General features: G+C 50.4%; 2 protein-coding genes across 4 annotated transcripts in view; one reads left to right on the top strand and one right to left on the bottom strand.

Annotated features, from left to right (window-relative positions):
- ULK4 (unc-51 like kinase 4) overlaps positions 1–18,386 on the bottom strand; it is a 498,780-nt gene extending 480,394 nt beyond the window's left edge. For 2 of the 3 annotated variants that reach the window (XM_018066893.1, XM_018066891.1), the window contains exons 1-2: positions 8,446–9,906; positions 1,800–1,993 (exon numbers count right to left, since the gene is read on the bottom strand). In XM_018066893.1, the coding sequence (XP_017922382.1) occupies positions 1,800–1,937 (138 nt within the window). In that variant the 5' untranslated portion in view covers positions 1,938–1,993; positions 8,446–9,906. Of the gene's footprint in view, positions 1–1,799; positions 1,994–8,445; positions 9,907–17,978 lie in introns of those variants that run through there. The other variant, XM_018066892.1, reaches the window with a different exon arrangement.
- On the top strand, positions 15,777–18,036 carry LOC108638589 (MLV-related proviral Env polyprotein-like). The gene is given in 3 exon segments (XM_018066631.1): positions 15,777–16,230; positions 16,457–17,351; positions 17,353–18,036. Coding segments are annotated over 3 exon segments (1,581 nt in total). The 3' UTR covers positions 17,585–18,036.

The raw sequence follows: 18,875 nt of genomic DNA on the forward strand, positions 1-18,875 counted from the left end.
CACCTCAGTGAAAAGGTAATCAGAAGAGAAATTCCTCCTGTTCCCAGTTCCAAATCAACCAGCTAGAGAGCATCTTGTCCCATACATCTGTCTTCCTTCAACTGTCCACACGCCTTTCAAAAGCCAACACCTCCTCACGCAGGTGAGGATGGCTGTTTAAAATAATGATAAATAACAACAATGACAAAAATAACAAGTGTTGGCCACAGTGTGGAGAAATGAGATCCCTTGCACACTGTTGTGGGAATGTATAATAGTAGGGCCTCTGGGGAAAACCAAATATTTCATGGGTTTGGACAAATCTGTAATGACTTGTATTATTATAGCATCTACCATATAGAAGAGTTTCACTGCCCTAAAATCCTCTGTGCTCCGCCTATTCATCCCTCCCACTCTCCCACCACCCCCCAAACTCTGGCAACTACTGATCATTTTACTGTTTCCATAGTTTTGCCTTTTCCAGAATGTCACATGGTTGGAACCATACACTATACAGCCTTTTCAGACTGGCTTCTCTTACCAAACAATGTCCATTTAAGGTTCCTCTGTCTACTTGTGGCTTGATTGCCCATTTCCTTTTATTAATGAACAGTATTCCAGTGTATATATGTTCCAGTTTGTTTATTTACCCACTGCAGGGCATCCTGATTGTTTTGATTAAAAATAGAGCTGCTGTCAACATCTGTGTGCAGGTTTTTATGTGGACCTAAGTTTTCAACTCTTTTGGCTAAGTACCAAGAGTGTGATTATTCATTCAGAACTCTTTTCATCATGCAAGAATGAAAATTTCTACACATTAAACAATAACTCCCCATTTCCCCTTTCCCTGGCAATCACCACTGTATTGTACTTTGTTTCTGAAAGGTACCTCATATAAGATGGTGATGGCTGCACAGGAATAGGCATATACTTACTGACAATGTCAAACTACACACTTAAAAATGGTTAAGATGATAAACTTTGTTATGTGTGCTGCTGCTGCTGCGTCACTTCAGTCGTGTCCGACTCTGTGCGACCCCATAGATGGCAGCCCACCAGGCTCCGCTGTCCCTGGGATCCTCCAGGCAAGAACACTGGAGTGGGTTGCCATGTCCTTCTCCAAAGCATGAAAGTGAAAAGTGAAAGGGAAGTCGCTCAGTCATCTCCGACTCTTAGCGACCCCATGGACTGCAGCCCACCAGGCTCCTCCATCCACGGGATTTTCCAAGCAAGAGTACTGAAGTGGGGTGCCATTGCCTTCTCCATTGTTACGTGTATTTTTTCCACAATTAAAAAAAATAGCTAGGTTTGGTCTAAGGAGTCTGGGCTGTAAAGTGGTACAACTATGTTAAACCCAAGTTACTCTCACCTAATATCCTTCCTTTGGAAAGCTTCATAATCATGTAGTAAATGTGAAAGTAAATGATCTGGGGACTCCCCTGATGGTCCAGTAGCTAAGACTCCTAGCTCCCAATGCAGGGAGCCAGAGTTTGATCCCTGGTCAGGGAATTGGATCCCACCCGCTGCAACTAAGTCCTGTCACAGTCAAATAAATTTATTTTTAAGTGATCGGATAATAGACTGTATTTTCCCTGACTCATAAAAAAAAAACAAAAACCAGAAATCTAAGTTGCTAGTTATTGATACTTGAGTATGTTTAGGAGCCATTATTCAGGACTACTGGCACTAAAGAGAGAAGGTCACCCATTCCAGTCTGAAAATGGACTGTCTGCTACAGTGAGTTCAGTGACTTCTGTTTACATACTACTTACTCCATCTGATCATCTTTTCCCAAAGAGAGAGAAACATACTTGACTTACCCAGTTGGTTATTTCAGGCCTCCTGCACTTATCACTACAAAGAATAGCTACAAAATTGATGGTCCCCTTCCGTCGCCCTTTGTAGACCACAGTTTTGCTTCCTCGGCCAATCTCCTCATACAGGATGAAGTTTTCCATCTCTGGGTTGACTTCTCACCTTCGATAAAATGACAGTCTAATAGCATCTCTAACCCCTAAAAAGTAAACAAATATGACACTTCAAAACCCAAACTAGCTGGATGATTGATTAGCCTACGCTATTTAATATGTAATCAATAAATCTAATAATTCTATAAATTCAAATTCCACCTATAAATGTTGATACACGTGTCTTTGTTTTCGTAAAATAAAAAAAAAAACTAAGAAAAAAATAAAACAATTCACAAACCAATATTCAACTCCCTAGCGACAAGACCATAACAAACATAATGAAAATGACAGCTATTTTGAACACATGGAACAAAACCAGGGAATGAATGAGATTTCAGTCAATGTATCTTGATACAGCTCTTACTCTGTTACACGGGAAAGCACTTTGTGTCAGTAACTGTGTAATGAATGGGGTAATAAGCCCCATCTAAGTGAAGAGGAACTAAAAAGCCTCTTGATGAAAGTGAAAGAGGAGAGTGAAAATGTTGGCTTAAAGCTCAACATTCAGAAAACGAAGATCATGGCATCTGGTCCCATCACTTCATGGCAAATAGATGCGGAAACAGTGGAAACAGTGTCAGACTTTGTTTTGGGGGGCTCCAAAATCACTGCAGATGGCGATTGTAGCCATGAAATTAAAAGACGCTTACTCCTTAGAAGAAAAGTTATGACCAACCTAGGTAGCATATTCAAAAGCAGAAACAGTACTTTGCCGACCAATGTCCATCTAGTCAAGGCTATGGTTTTTCCAGTAGTCATGTATGGATGTGAGAGTTGGACTGTGAAGAAGGCTGAGCGCCAAAGAATTGATGCTTTTGAACTGTGGTGTTGGAGAAGACTCCTGAGAGTCCCTTGGACTGCAAGCAGATCCAACCAGTCCATTCTGAAGGAGATCAGCCCTGGGATTTCTTTGGAAGGAATGATGCTAAAGCTGAAACTCCAGTACTTTGGCCACCTCATGCAAAGAGTTGACTCATTGGAAAAGACTTTGATGCTGGGAGGGATTGGGGGCAGGAAGAGAAGGGGACGACAGAGGATGAGATGGCTGGATGGCATCACTGACTCAATGGATGTGAATCTGAGTGAACTCCGGGAGTTGGTGATGGACAGGGAGGCCTGGCGTGCTGCGATTCATGGGGTCGCAAAGAGTCAGACACGACTGAGTGACTGAACTGAACCATAAATTATGAGAAATGAGACAATGCATGTGAAAACACTATGTAAATAAATATAGAATGATAGTATTTCTATCTAATCCAAGGAGATTTTAAGAGTCAATTCAAATATTATTCGAAGTCAGTGGTCAGCAAACTACTGGTTCCTGGGCCATATCCAGCCTGCTGACTCCTTTGTAAATCAGTGGAACACCGCCATGTCCAGTCACTTATATGCTGTCTAAGGATGCTTTCCAGCTATGACAGCAATGTTGAGTAGTAGTAAGAGTGACCCTATGACCTGCACACCCTCTAAAATATTTACTATCTGGCCTTTTACTGGAGAAAGTTGGCCAACTCTTTCAAATCATTTTTTTTTTAACCACCCATTATAACAACTTCATTTTCTTGGCCAACAAATTCATCTTATATTCATGAGTGAATAACAATCTGATGTAGTCTTTTACAAGGCCATGCAGTTGCAAAGAGTCAGACACAACTTAGCAACGAAACAACAGGGGCTTATACTTCAACCAAGAACAGAAGTGTCAGTATTTATACTGATAGTAGATATGCTTTCAGTTCAGTTGCTCAGCCATGTCAGACTCTTTGCGACCCCATGAACTGCAGCATGCCAGGCCTCCCTGTCCATCACCAACTGCCGGAGTCCACTCAAACCCATGTCCATCGAGTCAATGATACCATCCAACAATCTCATCCTCTGTCATCCCTTCTCTTCCTGCCCTCAATCCTTCCCAGCATCAGGGTCTTTTCCAATGAGTCAGCTCTTCACATCAGGTGGCCAAAGTACTGGAGTTTCAGCCTCAACATCAGTCCTTCCAATGAACACCCAGGACTGATCTCCTTTAGGATGGACTGGTTGGATTTCCTAGCAGTCTAAGGGACTCCCAAGAGTCTTCTCCAACACCACAGTTCAAAAGCATCAATTCTTCGGGGCTCAGCTTTCTTTAGAGTCCAACTCTCACATCCATACATGACGACTGGAAAAACCATAGCCTGACTAGATGGACCTTTGTCGGCAAAGTAATGTCTCTGCTTTTTAATATGCTGTCTACGTCGGTCATAATTTTCCTTCCAAGGAGTAAGCGTCTTTTAATTTCATGGCTGCAATCGCCATCTGCAGTGATTTTGGAGCCCAGAAAAATAAAGTCAGCCACTGTTTCCATTGTTCTCCCATCTATCTGCCATGAAGTGATGGGACCAGATGCCATGATCTTCGTTTTCTGAATGTTGATCTTTAAGTCAACTTTTTCACTCTCCTCTTTCACTTTCATCAAGAGGCTCTTTAGTTCTTCTTCACTTTCTGCCATAAGGGTGGTGTCATCTGCGTATCTGAGGTTATTGATATTTCTCCTGTCAATCTTGATTCCAGCTTGTGCCAGCGTTTCTCATGATGTGCTTTCAGAGTAGCTCAAAATCTTGGAATGCTAAGGAAGTAACGTGGTTTCCTTACTTCCAAGAGAAATAAAATTTAAGTGGCTCCTATGTTCAGAAATTATTACAAGCAATACTTTTACCTGCCAGATGAGCTATTATTAAGATTCTGGGGCATTCAAAGCTTGACTCTCCAGAAGCAGAACAAAATCACCTGGCTGCTATTAATATTGCTGCAAGAAATGCTGCCCTTAAAGGGACCAACAGCAACCAAACCTCTGTCATGGTCCAAAAAGATATTTCCCAAAATGATAATTTAGAAAAACTGGCACAAAGGGCCAACAGTTGGCCTCAGAAAAAGAAAAACAAGATTAGAAATTCAACAACTGTTGGTTTGATAAAAGAAAAAGCTTTAGTTTGGACTAAGAAACAGCCCTGCCCTATGAGAGACTAAAATCCCCACTCCTTATCCCTGTACATGCATTTTGTCAGTCTACTAACAAAATGACGGCCTTCATGAATCAATACCGCTGGGGAAACATCACCTAGTGGCAAATGAATTACATACTGTCCCATCTAACAGATAAAGTATGATTTAGTCATGATCTGTGTGTTGTCACACTGGACTGAACCTTTGCTTGCAGACAGTCTACTGCCTCTTATGGGGCTAAAGGACCAGCATTTTTAAGATTCAACTGGCAAAATACAGAGGCCCTCCAAATATCTCAACCAAAAGCATTGCTGTTGGTCCTTCTAAATCTCAGATCCATCCCTTCTGTAATTCAGAAACTCTCAACCTCTTGAGATAGTCACAGGACATCCAATGCACTGGGCTCCTGCTTCTCACAATCCACAACTAATAAATGGAGGGTTACTCCAATATTGAAAGGCCTAATTCCTTCTATGAAACATAAGCATGTTTTGGCAGGGCAGTCTTCTTATAGGGCACCCTCAGGAAACAAAGACCTCCAGCATCATACCTTGCAACCTGGAGAGGTCGTTTGCTGGAAAAGACACTTCTGGAAGAACCATCTTCAGCATCACTAGACAGGTCCCTACTGAGTAATTACTAACCAACCCTTGTGCCACCGAACTCCAAGGAACACAACTTTTGGATTCATGTGCCACATCTAAAGAAAATGCAGAACTCTGACGGGACCTGCACAGCAACTGGTGATCTGAAAGTAAAGATTCTGCAAATTAAAGCAGACAACATCCAATGAGACAGCTTTCCCAAGGTATGCAGGTCTGGCCTGCTGGAAGGTTGTCACTGCGGGGCTCCACCCTGCAGGCCCACGAGCCTTGTAACTGCTCAGTCTCAGAGAGAGAGCCTGGAGTCAGCGACAGAGACGTAAATGACTTACTGGACAGGGGTCTTAAATGCCTGAAGCAAGGTGCTGGAGAGACAACCCACTGTGCGTGGCAGACAGCGGGCAGAACAAGACATGGCAGCAATCTGCACTACTTGAGGGAGGAGGGGTCTACCATTTACAGGGGAACTGATGCCAGGTGGGCTCATCAGGAACCAGAGACTAACGAAGAGGACTGGATAGTCCTGTGAGTGAAGTAGGGCGAGGTCAAGCAAGGCATGTACAGCAACCAAGAGAACAGCCATCCTGAATGGGCTAACCATTCGGTCGCCAACGCCAAACCTTAGATTATGGCCTAAGACTTCAGATGATCACCAATGTCTATGATCTTGATAACATATAGATTTTAGATTAAAAGTGCCTGGAAGATCTCTCTCCTACCCCTCCTTTGTAACTGTTACCTTAATAGGTTTCCACTCTGCACTTCCCCCCCACCTGAGACACTACACCCAGGAAAGATACTTTCCGACATAGAGGGACAAAAAGCCTCTGCAACTACAAAACCTGACTCTTGATCAGCGATGCTTTCAGAGAAAGATCTTGATCAAAAGAGAGAAACGTAAAATATGTATATACATATTAAACAAAAATTTCGATTAAATAGAGTTGGGAGACAAGAAGTGGGGTGCTCTCATAACCCTGCGATGATAGCCAAGCTCAACTGGAAGAAGAATCCTCTTCTTTCCTAGCAAGGACTCCGTCAATGGAGTCTTTGTTTACCACAGCCTTCCCAACTTACTCTTCCCCTTTATAAAATCTTTCTCCTTCCCTGCCAAGCTGGGGAACTGCACCATGTCTTGTCGTGGTTACACACGCCAAATTGGAATTCCCTGCTGATGTCAAATAAGGCCATCTTTCCTGGAGAAATATCTGGCAGTCTTTTGGTTATGGTAAAGAGAACCAGTCCTGACTCCTAAGCCACCAAAATGCAGCCTTAACAGGAGAAATTATGTGTCAAAAAAATAATAATAATAACCTGAGATCTTAAATGTTCACAAACTGGTTATATTATGATACATCAGCATAAGATGTTAAAATAAGTTATTATAAGATGAGTGATTCCTTCAGAACAAGTTTTTAGTCCACAAGAAAAAAAAAAATCTTAAAATTTTGAATTTGAGTCGGGCCAAGTTCATTTCCTCCATCTTTCACTGAATAGAGGCATCTGAGCAGGGCACTCAGCCTGAAATTTACAAAACATATCAATTACAGCGTCGGCTTAGACAAGGGTGGTTTATTACCTGCAGTATTTCCTCTCTCTGTGGGCTCAACTTCCTTAGAGCAAAATAAGAATTCAATCAGACTATTTTAGAAGTTATCTTTCAGATTTGAAAACCACTGTCTTTAAGATTCTTTTTTTACTCAGTCCAAGGATGTTCCTCACCTCAGACTTCCCAATGCACATTTTTTAAATGTTGTAATTTCTTAAATTGTAAAACAAAACACAAATACAGAAAAACCCACAAAATAAACGTATAGCTTGAAGAATTATTACAAGAAGGCCATCCTTGTAATCACCACCCAGACCAGCCACAGCCCTTTTCCAAGAAGTCCTTCCCTGAGCCTCCAACAATCACAACTCCTCAATACTCCCCCCAAAGGTCATCACTCTCCTGACTTTCATGCGTTTCTTTATACTTTTCTCATTCAAGTGCGCATTCCCAGACACCTCAGTTTAGTCATGCACACTTTCTAAAAAGCACTGTGCGTCTTTTAAGTCTCTTTTAACCTGTAAGTTCACCCAGGTATCATCAGAGCAACTCACACCTATCAGCAGTTGAAGCTTTTATGATTTCAGCGGGCTGGGCCTATACTCAAACTCTGAAACAAGAGCAGGCAGCAGGGGCACGCAGGTGAAGACAAGAACCTCCTCTTAATCATCCACACCTTCAAATCTTTAAACTCGCTCTCTAGCAGCATTAGCAACACCCAGGAACTGAGAAGTGCAAATTCCCCAACATGGGGCCCAGACGGTACTGAATCACAAACTCTGGAAGCGGGATCCAGCAATTTGCGTTTTAACTAGCCCTCCGGTGGCACGCTACCTTAGAAATCCAAGCCAACCATTCCCGATAGCACAAGAGACGTCGGGCACTACACTGAGCCCTAAACTGCTGCTCCTCCTCGCTGCACTTTTCGGACGAAATCAATTGCAGGCTTTGAGCTTCGACTGACCTCGAAAGCATAGGCTCTAAGCCGCTCTTCCCGCACGCCACCCGCCCCAAACTGGAGGCTTTCACTGCCTCCCCACGTCCAACGACATCAGTCAGCGAGGCCAGCTTAGAACCCAGGAAGCTCAACTAGAGTTTTAAGAAATAAAACTCCGAATATGAGGTGTCTATAAAGCGCATCTCCAGAACTCAGGTCCTAGAAGAGGTGTTTCGTGTACCCTAAATCAAAAGTTCTGTAGAGTTGAACACAAGCACAAAAAAACGGAGCCCGAAGAGAGAGGGGGCGCTGGGGGCAAAGGGTCCGCGGAGGGAGAGAGAGTGGTGGGCGGCACCCCTGCAGACCGGCGAACGCTGAGAGAGACAGGGACACAAATTCCTGGCCCCTAAAACCGCCACTGCCGCTCACCTGCTCGCTCGCTGATGAGAATCCGCAGGTCCATGGGATACCTAGCGGGAGTGCTCGCGTCTCGGCCCCGACGCCTGAAGACGAGTCCACTGGCTAAAGGCCAGGGGCGAAGCAATGGAGCAAGGCGGGACGCAAAAGGAACACAGTGAGGCCGTGTAGGTGAAGCACCCCTCCGGGTTTGGATTCGGCCAGCCGGTCTCCAAGGCAGCACGCAGAACGCCGCTTTGAGCGCCCCGCGCTGATTGGCTGAGCAGTTTCGGTTCCCATTGGCTGGGGCCGGGAAGTGGAGCCGCTAGGGTCAACTTCAATAGCCCCCCGTCAACTTCAATGGCCCCGCGCCTAGCGTTAGGACGAGACCACCGATCGATCCCAAACCGGGGTAGAACGTGCTTGGCAAGGCTCAGAGCGTCAGTGACCGGCCTTGCGAGTTCCGCACCGCTCCGCGTTTGGATCGGTCCAACCCGTCTCCAGGGCAGCACGCAGAACGCCGGAAAAAGCGCAGGGCTCTGATTGGCTGAGAAGTTGTGTTGCTATTGGCTGGGGTCTGGAAGTGGGGTGCCCGTGTTACGGCGTTGATCCATCCTAACAGTGGGTGGGGGAGTCGGGGCTTGGGGCTGATCGTTGGGGCCCTTCCTGGGTAGTAATTGAACAGTTGGTGGCACTGCAGCCTTGTGCCCTCATCATTTCTTCCTTCCTCCACTGTCCGGTTTTCTTCCATCCTTGGTGGAAGGGGCAACTTAATCTGTAACAATCGCTCCTCAGTTTCCCTCCCCTTTAGAAAAGGTTACGGATTATCTCCCTTTTGTACATGAGAAAAGACCAGAAACCTGATCTCGAGTTGGTTTCCACTCCGATTCCTGCCCCCTCCCCCTCCACTCCGGCCACACCCTACCCCTCGCTGCCCGCCTTCAGCAGGAAGTAGCCAGAGAGGACCGGTGCCCCTTGTCCTATATCAAAAAGGCCGGGATGAAAGGTCGGGCATGTTGAGGCAAGCCCCGGAAAAGTGCTGCAGACGAGTCCCGGAGGCTGGCCAACAACCAAGCAGGCACCGGGAGGGGACCAAACTTCCGGGGACCGACCCCCTGCAGCCTGGTCCAATCAGGTGCCATCACGGAGCCCTTGGACACCAACCGCCGCTGTAGCCCACGCTTTCTACCTTATATGGGAGAGCCTGGCTTGGACGCTGGCCCTGGCTATAAAACCTTTCCCCACCCCTCATACCTCGCAGACTCCTTGCTCACCTGCCCCCGGGAGTTCTGCCCGAGAGCGACCAATAAAGGCCTTCATCAATGGTCCATAGAGGTGGCTCTTTCTTCCCGCGGCGTTTCTTACATCTGGCACCCAACGTGGGGCTCAAGGTGAGGGCCCCCGGCACTCGCTGTTGAGGCCCCCTCGAGCTCCACCGCCACAGTAGCCCCGGACCCAGGCAGCTGACCAAACCCCCGGACGGCAGGATACGGGGTAAGTCCCTTCTGCTTCAGGGCCTGCCGTCCCTGGCGACCACCTCCTAGGGCCCGGTATCGGGTGCGCACTTACTGGGCCCTCCCGGTCACCAGCTTGTGGAGGAGACGTCCCCAGCGGCTGAGTAGACCTCCGGCTTCGGCCTTTTCCGGTCACCAGCTCGTGGGGGAGATGTCCCAAGCAGCTGAGTAGACCTCTGGCTTCGGCCTTTCCCGGTCCCCAGCTCGTGAGGAAGACGTTCCGAACGGCTGCACGGACCTCCCGCTTCCCTTGACACGTCCGAAGACGTTCGGGCAGCGGGGGTTGCCTCCACGCTCTGTGGTCGCCATGGGATCGACAGCCTCCAAACCTGATCCCCAATACTCCACCCCCCTTAGAGTGCCTGCTGGCTAACCTGCGGACCCTAAGACTAAAGGGATATATCTGCCCCAAGCAGCTCACTTTTCTGTGTTCACAGGCCTGGCCTCAGTATCCCCTAGATACTCAGGGGATACTGTGGTTGGCTCACAGTGGCCAACCACAGGGACATTAGACTTTGACGTCCTCCATGATTTAGATAATTACTGCCGGAGAATGGGAAAATGGTCTGAGGTCCCCATGTTCAGGCCTTTTGGGCATTGTGCTCTCGCCCCGCCCTGTGCACCACGTGCGCTCCCAGCCAAATCCTACTCACCATGGCTCCCCCAACTCCACCCTCCCGGGCCAAGCCAGCTCCTCCCGTCTCTGAGTCCTCTGCTTTCTCCGTTCCCCCGGAAGATCTGGGGGCCCCTCCTCCCTATACCTCTCCCACGGCCCCCACCCCCTCCACTCCGGCCCCTCCTACCTCCGCTCCTGCCCCCGAGACTCCACCACCGGCCCGGATCCTCCGGCCCTTAACCCTATCTTGTATCGTCCTCTTCCCCCCCGTCACTCCCTCCCCTTCTCCGGTTAGCTCCCGCACTCGCTCCCACAGCAACCCTCCGGGAGCCTCCCCTCCCCCTCCCCCTCCCCCAGCCCCGCTACTCCCTCTTTGACAAGTAGCTGGAGCTGAGGGTCTAGCCCAAGTCCATGTCCCTTTCTCCCTCCAAGACTTAGCACAGATTGAGGCCAAACTGGGTTCCTTCTCCTCCAACCCCACTCAGTACATTAAGCAGTTTACTGGTCTGACCCGCACCTATGCCTTGACATGGCAGGACATATATGTCATCCTGGGGTCTACCACCACCCCCGAAGAGAGGCAGGCCATCTGGACGGCAGCCAAGGCTCAGGCCGACCAGCGGCACTATGCCAACCCCTCCCCCGAGCGCCCCCCGGGGGCTCAGGCAGTTCCTGACACTGACCCTGATTGGAACTACCAGGAAGGGGGTGGCGGCCAGCTGCGAGTACGCTATATGATAGAGTGTATCCTCAATGGGATGGAAACGTCCTCTCATAAGGTTGTAAACCTCCTCAAACTAGATGAGGTGACCCAGGGGCCCGACGAAAACCCAGCCATGTTCCTTAATCCGCTGACCGAGGCCCTCATCCAATACACCAGGCTGTCCCCTGAGTCCCCCATCGGGGCGGCCACCTTGGCCAATCGTTTTATCTCCCAGTCTGCCCCCGATATCCGAAAAAAGTTGGCCAAGGCCGAGAACGGCCCTCAGACCCCTATCCGAGACCTGGTAAAAACGGCTTTTAAGGTCTACAGTGCCCGCGAAGAAACTGCTGAGGCCAGCCGAAAGGCAAGGCTCAAGCAAAAGGCCGAATTTCAGGCAAGCCTCCTAAACCAGCAAACCCAGGCCTTGGTAGCGGCCGGCGGCGGGCTCGAGGCCCCAAAACCCCTCTCCGGGGGCCTGCTTCAAGTTCGGGCAAGAAGGGCACTGGGCCAAGATGTGCCCCAATCCACGGCCTCCTTCTAAGCCGTGCCCGTTGTGCAAACGACGAGGACACTGGGCTAGTGACTGTCCCCAGGCCTCTCGGGCCTCGACCTCTAGGGGCCGGGGACCAGAGCGCCCCAGGGAGACCTCCTGCCCTCCTCCGGCTTTGGAGCTGCTGAGTTTCGACGGTGACTGACGCCGCCCAGACTCGGGGACCCCAATAACCCAAGCCGAGCCCAGGGTAACACTCCAGGTAGCGGGTAAGTCCATCAATTTTCTGGTTGATACGGGGGCTACCTATTCGGTCCTTCCCTCTTTCGGAGGCACTCTACGTCCTTCCCAGGTTTCGGTTATGGGCATTGACGGCCAACCCTCGTGTCCGCTCCAAACCCAACCACTATCCTGTCAATTAGATTCCTGTCTATTTACCCACTCCTTTTTGGTCATCCCCTCCTGCCCTACTCCTCTCTTGGGAAGAGATATACTTGCTAAGCTGAAGGCCACTCTTCAGCTAACTCCAGGATCAGCTCCCACATCAGGGGCCTTCCTAATGCTACTTGTTGACCCTCCAACCTCTTCTGTTAATCCTGAGATCTGGGACACCCGAGTCCCGGTGGTGGCTCGGCACCACCCTCCAGTCCTCATCCGGCTAAGGGACCCCACCTGTTTCCCAGCCCGGCCCCAGTTTCCTTTGTCTACTCGCAACCTCAGGGGGCTAAAGCCCATCATCGACCGTCTCATGGGACAGGGTCTCCTGATCCCCACGACCTCCCCCTGTAACACGCCCATCCTCCCTGTTCGAAAGGCTTCAGGAGACTACCGGCTAGTGCAGGATCTCCGCCTGATCAACGCGGCGGTGATCCCTGCCCATCCACTTGTCCCTAACCCCTACGCCCTCCTTTCTTCCATACCTCCTCAGACCTCCCATTTCACCGTTATTGACCTCAAGGATGCCTTTTTTACCATCCCACTCCACCCCGACTGCCAATTCCTCTTTGCTTTCCACCTGGACTGACCCCGACACCCAGCTGACCACACAACTCACATGGACCGTACTCCCTCAGGGGTTCAGAGACAGTCCCCACTACTTCGGGCAGGCTCTGTCCCGGGACCTGGCCAGATGCTCGCTTCGCCCTAGCACCCTCCTCCAATACGTAGACGACTTGCTCCTCTGCAGCCCCTCAGAAGAGACCTCCCGACAACATACTACAACTCTCCTCAATTTCCTTGGTTCCCAGGGTTACAGAGCCTCACAATCCAAAGCCCAACTGACTCAAACTTCTGTCGTCTATCTGGGCCTCCAAATCACTCCGACCACTAAAGCCCTGACAGCAGACCAGTGTAGCCTCCTCCGGTCCATCTGCCCTCCAGCCAACGGAGACCAGATATTGTCCTTCTTAGGCCTGACGGGATTCTTCCAACACTGGGTCCCAAATTATGCTACCCTGGCCAAACCTCTATATGCGGCAGCTAAAGAGACTCCCACAGGGCCGCTGTCTTCCCCGACTGAAGTGACTCAGGCCTTCCACGCTTTACGCTCAACCCTATTGGCTGCACCCCCTCTCTTTCTCCCAAATCCCAACTATCCACACCATCTATACACTGATGAAAAGGGAGGGATAGCCTTTGGAGCCTTGGTGCAACCGATTGGCCCCGAATTGCTGCCTATTGCTTACATATCCAAACAACTTGACCCCACAGCCAGGGGATGGTTCCCCTGCCTGCGGGCACTAGCGGCAGCGACAACGTTGTACGCCGATGCTAAAAAGCTGATTCATGGCCAACCCCTGACCATCTTCTCGCCTCACCATCTTGGTGACCTTTTAGCGTCTAGATTTCTTTCTGAACTCAGCGAGTCCAGGCTCCAACAATTTCACCTGATATTTCTGGACAATCCTCAGGTTTCCGTGGGCCACTCCCCACAATTAAACCCGCTTTCCTCGCTACCCTCACTCCCTCTCTCCTCAGAACCCCCAGCCCACTCATGCTCGGAGGTCCTTGAGTCCCTTATGCAACCACCCCACAACCTGTTCTCCAAACCTCTACCAAATCCAGAGCTAACTTTGTTCGTCGATGGGAGCTCAAAGCGAGACCCCAATGGAAACCGAAGGGCGGCTTATGCTGTGGTAACCACCCGGGAAGTCCTAGAAGCTCAGCCCTTGCCACCTGGGACGACTTCTCAGAAGGCTGAACTAACAGCCCTAATTAGAGCCTTACACCTAGCAGAAGGAAAGAGGGCCAATATTTACACAGACTCCAAGTATGCCTTCTTGATTGCCCATTCTCACGCGGCAATCTGGAAAGAACGGGGCTTCCTGACCACTAAAGGATCCCCCATCTGTAATGCCCCCCACATTACTCGACTGTTGGATGCCTTATCCCTGCCCAAAGAGGTCGCTATCATACACTGCGAGGGACACCAGAATACCCATGACACTGTCGCTCTGGGTAATAATATGGCAGATCAAGTGGCTCGACAAATTACCTTACAACAAGCCCCCGAGCCCCTGCTAACTTTGAGATCCACCCTCGACCCAGATTATTCCAGCGAGGAAGCCAGAGCCTTGCTGGCGCAAGAAGGGGCTCAGAGGCACCCGTCGGGATGGATACTACTCCATAATAAACCGGTGCTTCCTGAGCGCCAGGCTAAGGCCATAATATCCCAAATCCACAATACCCTCCACATCGGACCAAGGGCTCTCTTTTCCTTTCTCAGCCCTGTCTTTTCTCCCCTACATCTCAGACAGACCATATATGCCGTCCACCGCTCCTGCCTAACATGTGCCTCCGCCTCTCCTCAAGGAGGACTCCGACCCCCACAGGAGACTCACCAGTTGAGGGGACATATGCCCGGGCAGGATTGGCAGATAGACTTCACCCACATGCCCAGACATCGAGCCTACCGCTGTCTGCTGGTCTTGGTGGACACCTTGTCAGGATGGGTCGAGGCCTTCCCCACCGCCCGAGAGACGGCAGCGGTGGTGGCAGAGGTCTTGACGGCCCATCTCATTCCCAGATTTGGGTTGCCAAACTCTCTCCAGTCTGACAATGCGCCTGCATTTATCTCGCAGATCTCTCAGCAGGTGGCTGCAGCCCTGGGTATCGACTGGCATCTCCACATCCCCTATCGGCCCCAATCGTCAGGCAAGGTAGAGCGGGTGAACGGCATCATCAAGACGCATCTGACCAAGCTTGCCTCAGAACTGCGGCTGTCTTGGGTCGACCTCCTTCCTCTGGCACTCACTCGCATTCGCACCACACCACACTCCAAAACAGGTTTGACCCCTTTTGAACTGCTCTACGGCAGGCCCTATCTCCTGACTCACCTCCCAGAGAGAGAGGCTCCCCCACTTGCGGGGTACCTCCCCCTCTTCTCCCTCCTACGATCCTTGCTGAGGGAACACGCAGACCGGGTCCTGCCACAACCGACAGACGACGAGGGGCCCACCCAGCCTCTGGCCCCAGGAGATCAGGTACTGCTAAAAACCCTGAGTCCCCGCCCACTACAGCCTCACTGGACGGGACCCCATACTGTGATCCTCACCACTCCTGCAGCAGCCAAACTCCTGGGACACGAGCCCTGGTACCACCTGGCCCGACTCAAACGAGCTCCCCCGGGTCTCTCAGAGACAGGGGTGGCCCCGGCCCCGACCCCTTCTCCCGATCACTCCTACCGCTCCACCCTCACGGGGCCAACCAAACTGACCATCACCCGAACCCCTCTGTCGTCGATTCCTGAATGACTGAGAGACCACAGTCCAATTCGATCCGATGCTGGCCTGGCATCACCAGCTGTGGCTGCTGACAATTACAGCTCTGGCCATACTTTTTGCCAGTGGATTAGCGGCCGCGGCCCCCCGCGATTGGTCCCTCACTCTTCGACGGTCCCTGGCCCTCACATACCTAGCCACCTGCTTCCTACTCCTGGGGTGCTATTCCCTTGGGACACCCTGACCTGGTTACCAGCTCCATCCTTACGGGACCCCCGAGGCTGGTTGTCCACCGCACCCCTTTCACCCCAACCTCAGAACAATGCGGGGCTCTCTACTCTGGGTTACTCTGGGGGTACTGGGGGTCCTAGAAAAAGGGGGGCACACCAACCAAAACCCCCACCAGCCCTTTCAGGTCACCTGGATCTTAAAAAATGGAGAGACCTACGAAGAGCTAAACCGGACCACAGCCACCCAACCGAAAGATAAGTGGTGGCCTGACCTATACTTTCACCTCCAACAGCTAACCAAGACCTCATGGGCCCGGGCATATCTCAGAAAGGTCGGGTTTTATGCCTGCCCGGGACATCAGCGGGAAAACATAAAGACCTGTGGGGGAATGGTGAGCCGCTACTGTAAATCCTGGGACTGTGTCACTTCCAACGATGGGTACTGGAAATGGTCGGTGACCAAGCCAGACCTGATCAATATGTCCTTCGTAAATCCCATCACCCAGGACATGTGGAACCACAGATTCACAAAGTACTGCCCCGACTGTGACTTAGTCAGACTATCATTCACACAGCAAGGACGGACTGAAAACAGATGGATCTCCGGGCTAGCCTGGGGAATACAGGTCTATGATGGCTGGGGGTCCCCAAGCGCAACGCTATATGTCCAGCAAGTCCTGCAACCCGCTCAGACCCATGCTGTGGGGCCCAACCAGGTTACTGCACCTCCCCGCCCCTCACCACGGGGGTCAAACGCCACAAATGTTGTGAGCTCGCCTACCCTCACCCCCTCTTCAGCTGACCCGGACTGACCCACCAGAGACCCAAGAACCCCTGTGGGCCTTGGTCAAAGAAACCTACGGGGCCCTCAACCACTCCAATCCTAATCCGACCCAATCCTGCTGGCTTTGCTACACCCTACATCCACCTTACTACGAGGCTGTGGGCTTAAATGCTACCTACAACTTATCCATTCTCTCCAACCCACTGCAGTGCTCTTGGGGAGACCGCAAGGTGGGCCTTACCATGAAAGAAGTATGGGGTTCGGGGACCTGCTTAGGCACGGTTCCTACAGATAAACAAACCTTGTGCGCCCAGACTGGCGATGATACCAACTTCACCAATAAGACCTACGTCATACCCGAAACCAGGGGGTGGTGGGTATGCTCACAGACTGGGCTAACGCCCTGTCTCCACTTGGCTGTCTTCAACCAGAGCAGGGGATTCTGTGTCATGCTAGCGGTAGTGCCCAAGATTACATACCATCCAGAAGAGGTCCTCTACAACTTTTGGGACCGAGACACCCCAGCTCCTAGACATAAGAGGGAGCCCGTTACAGCTATTACTCTGGCAACGCTGTTCGCCCTGGGGGCAGCTGGAACGGGCACGGGCATTGCTTCCCTGACCACACAACATCAGGGCCTGATCACCCCGAGGGCCGCAATTGACGAAGACGTCGCCCGCATAGAGAAGTCCATGATGGCCCTAGAAAAGTCCCTGACTTCCCTTTCCGAAGTGGTATTACAAAACCGCAGAGGACTAGACCTGGTCTTTTTGCAGCAGGGGGGCCTCTGTGCAGCCCTCAAAGAAGAATGCTGTTTCTACGCTGATCATACTGGGGTGGTTCGAGAGTCCATGGCTAAAGTAAGAGAGGGATTAGAACGCAGGAAGAGAGAGGGAGGCCCAGCAGGGCTGGTTTGAGTCCTGGTTCCAGAGCTCCCCTTGGCTGACAACTTTGCTATCCTCCCTAATGGGACCACTCATCATTCTCCTGCTGCTCCTGACTTTCGGGCCCTGTATCCTAAATAAGCTTTTGGCCTTTATCAAACAACAGCTCAACAAGGTCCAGCTGATGGTGCTGCGACAGCAGTACCAAGGGCTTCCAACAAACACTCCGTGACAAAATTAACGGCAGACGCCCCCTGTCATCCCGGCCACACCCTACCCCTCGCCGCCCCCGTTCAGCAGGAAGTAGCCAGAGAGGACCAGCACCCCTTGTCCTATATCAAAAAGGCTGGGATGAAAGGTTGGGCATGTTGAGGCATGCCCCGGAAAAGTGCTGCAGACGAGTCCCAGAGGCTGGCCAACAACCAAGCAGGCACCAGGAGCGGACCAAACTTCCGGGGACCGACCCCCTGCAGCCTGGTCCAATCAGGTGCCGTCACGGAGCCCTTGGACACCAACCGCCGCTGTAGCCCACGCTTTCTACCTTATATGGGAGAGCCTGGCTTGGACGCTGGCCCTGGCTATAAAACCTTTCCCCACCCCTCATACCTCGCAGACTCCTTGCTCACCTGCCCCCGGGAGTTCTGCCCGAGAGCGACCGCCCAATAAAGGCCTTCATCAACGGTCCATAGAGGTGGCTCTTTCTTCCCGCGGCGTTTCTTACAATTATGACTTTCGAAGCTCCAAACTCTCAAATTCCAACCACCAGAAACGTTAGCACAAGCTCCTCTCTTCCACACGGAGTTAGCTCACAGATAATCACCTTTGGCATCAGAATTATCTGAAGCTCTGGTTAAAGCAGGGCCTGCCCACCCACAGAATTTCTGATTCTGTAAATCTGGTGAGCCCCCAAAGTTCTCATATCTATTAAGGTGATGTGAATGTTGCGAATAATGGACCACGCTTTGCAAAACTTTACGGGTAGGAACTGTGTCTGTCTCTCACCTCAGGTTAATCGTGTCTCCTGTTCTTTGACCTCTAACCCTTCTTGCCTTCCCAAGAGTCTTAAATTTGCCTTGATTGTCAGTTTTTTGTATTTAGGAGATTTGATGTGGAAAAAAAATTCCTTATATATCACTTCCTAATTACTCAAGACATACAATGAAATATCAGCTAATTTATTCTGAGTTTTGACAGCCTCATCCTTAATGTCAGAAATAAGTTTCTGGAATGTAGTTATTCCTTAAAACTGGTTAAATACACATCACCTGTGTTGAAGAAGTTCCCATATTCTTGGAACAACTAGGGAACCTAAGAAAGATGTTCCACTTCTACTTAGCCAAACCAGGTCATTTGGGAAAGTCTATAACTGTCCTCACAAAATAATCTGGATTCATGATTCGAGGACCTGAACACATCAATTTACCAAAAAGCCTCCCAAATTCTAAGACTTAAACCCTAATGGCACTTAACAACGAGGAAGGAAGAATGAAATTAGAGCACTCCCTAATACCATTTGTTGTTGT

The sequence above is a fragment of the Capra hircus genome, chromosome 22 (assembly GCF_001704415.2).
Source record: "Capra hircus breed San Clemente chromosome 22, ASM170441v1, whole genome shotgun sequence".
Classification (NCBI taxonomy): domain Eukaryota; kingdom Metazoa; phylum Chordata; class Mammalia; order Artiodactyla; family Bovidae; genus Capra; species Capra hircus.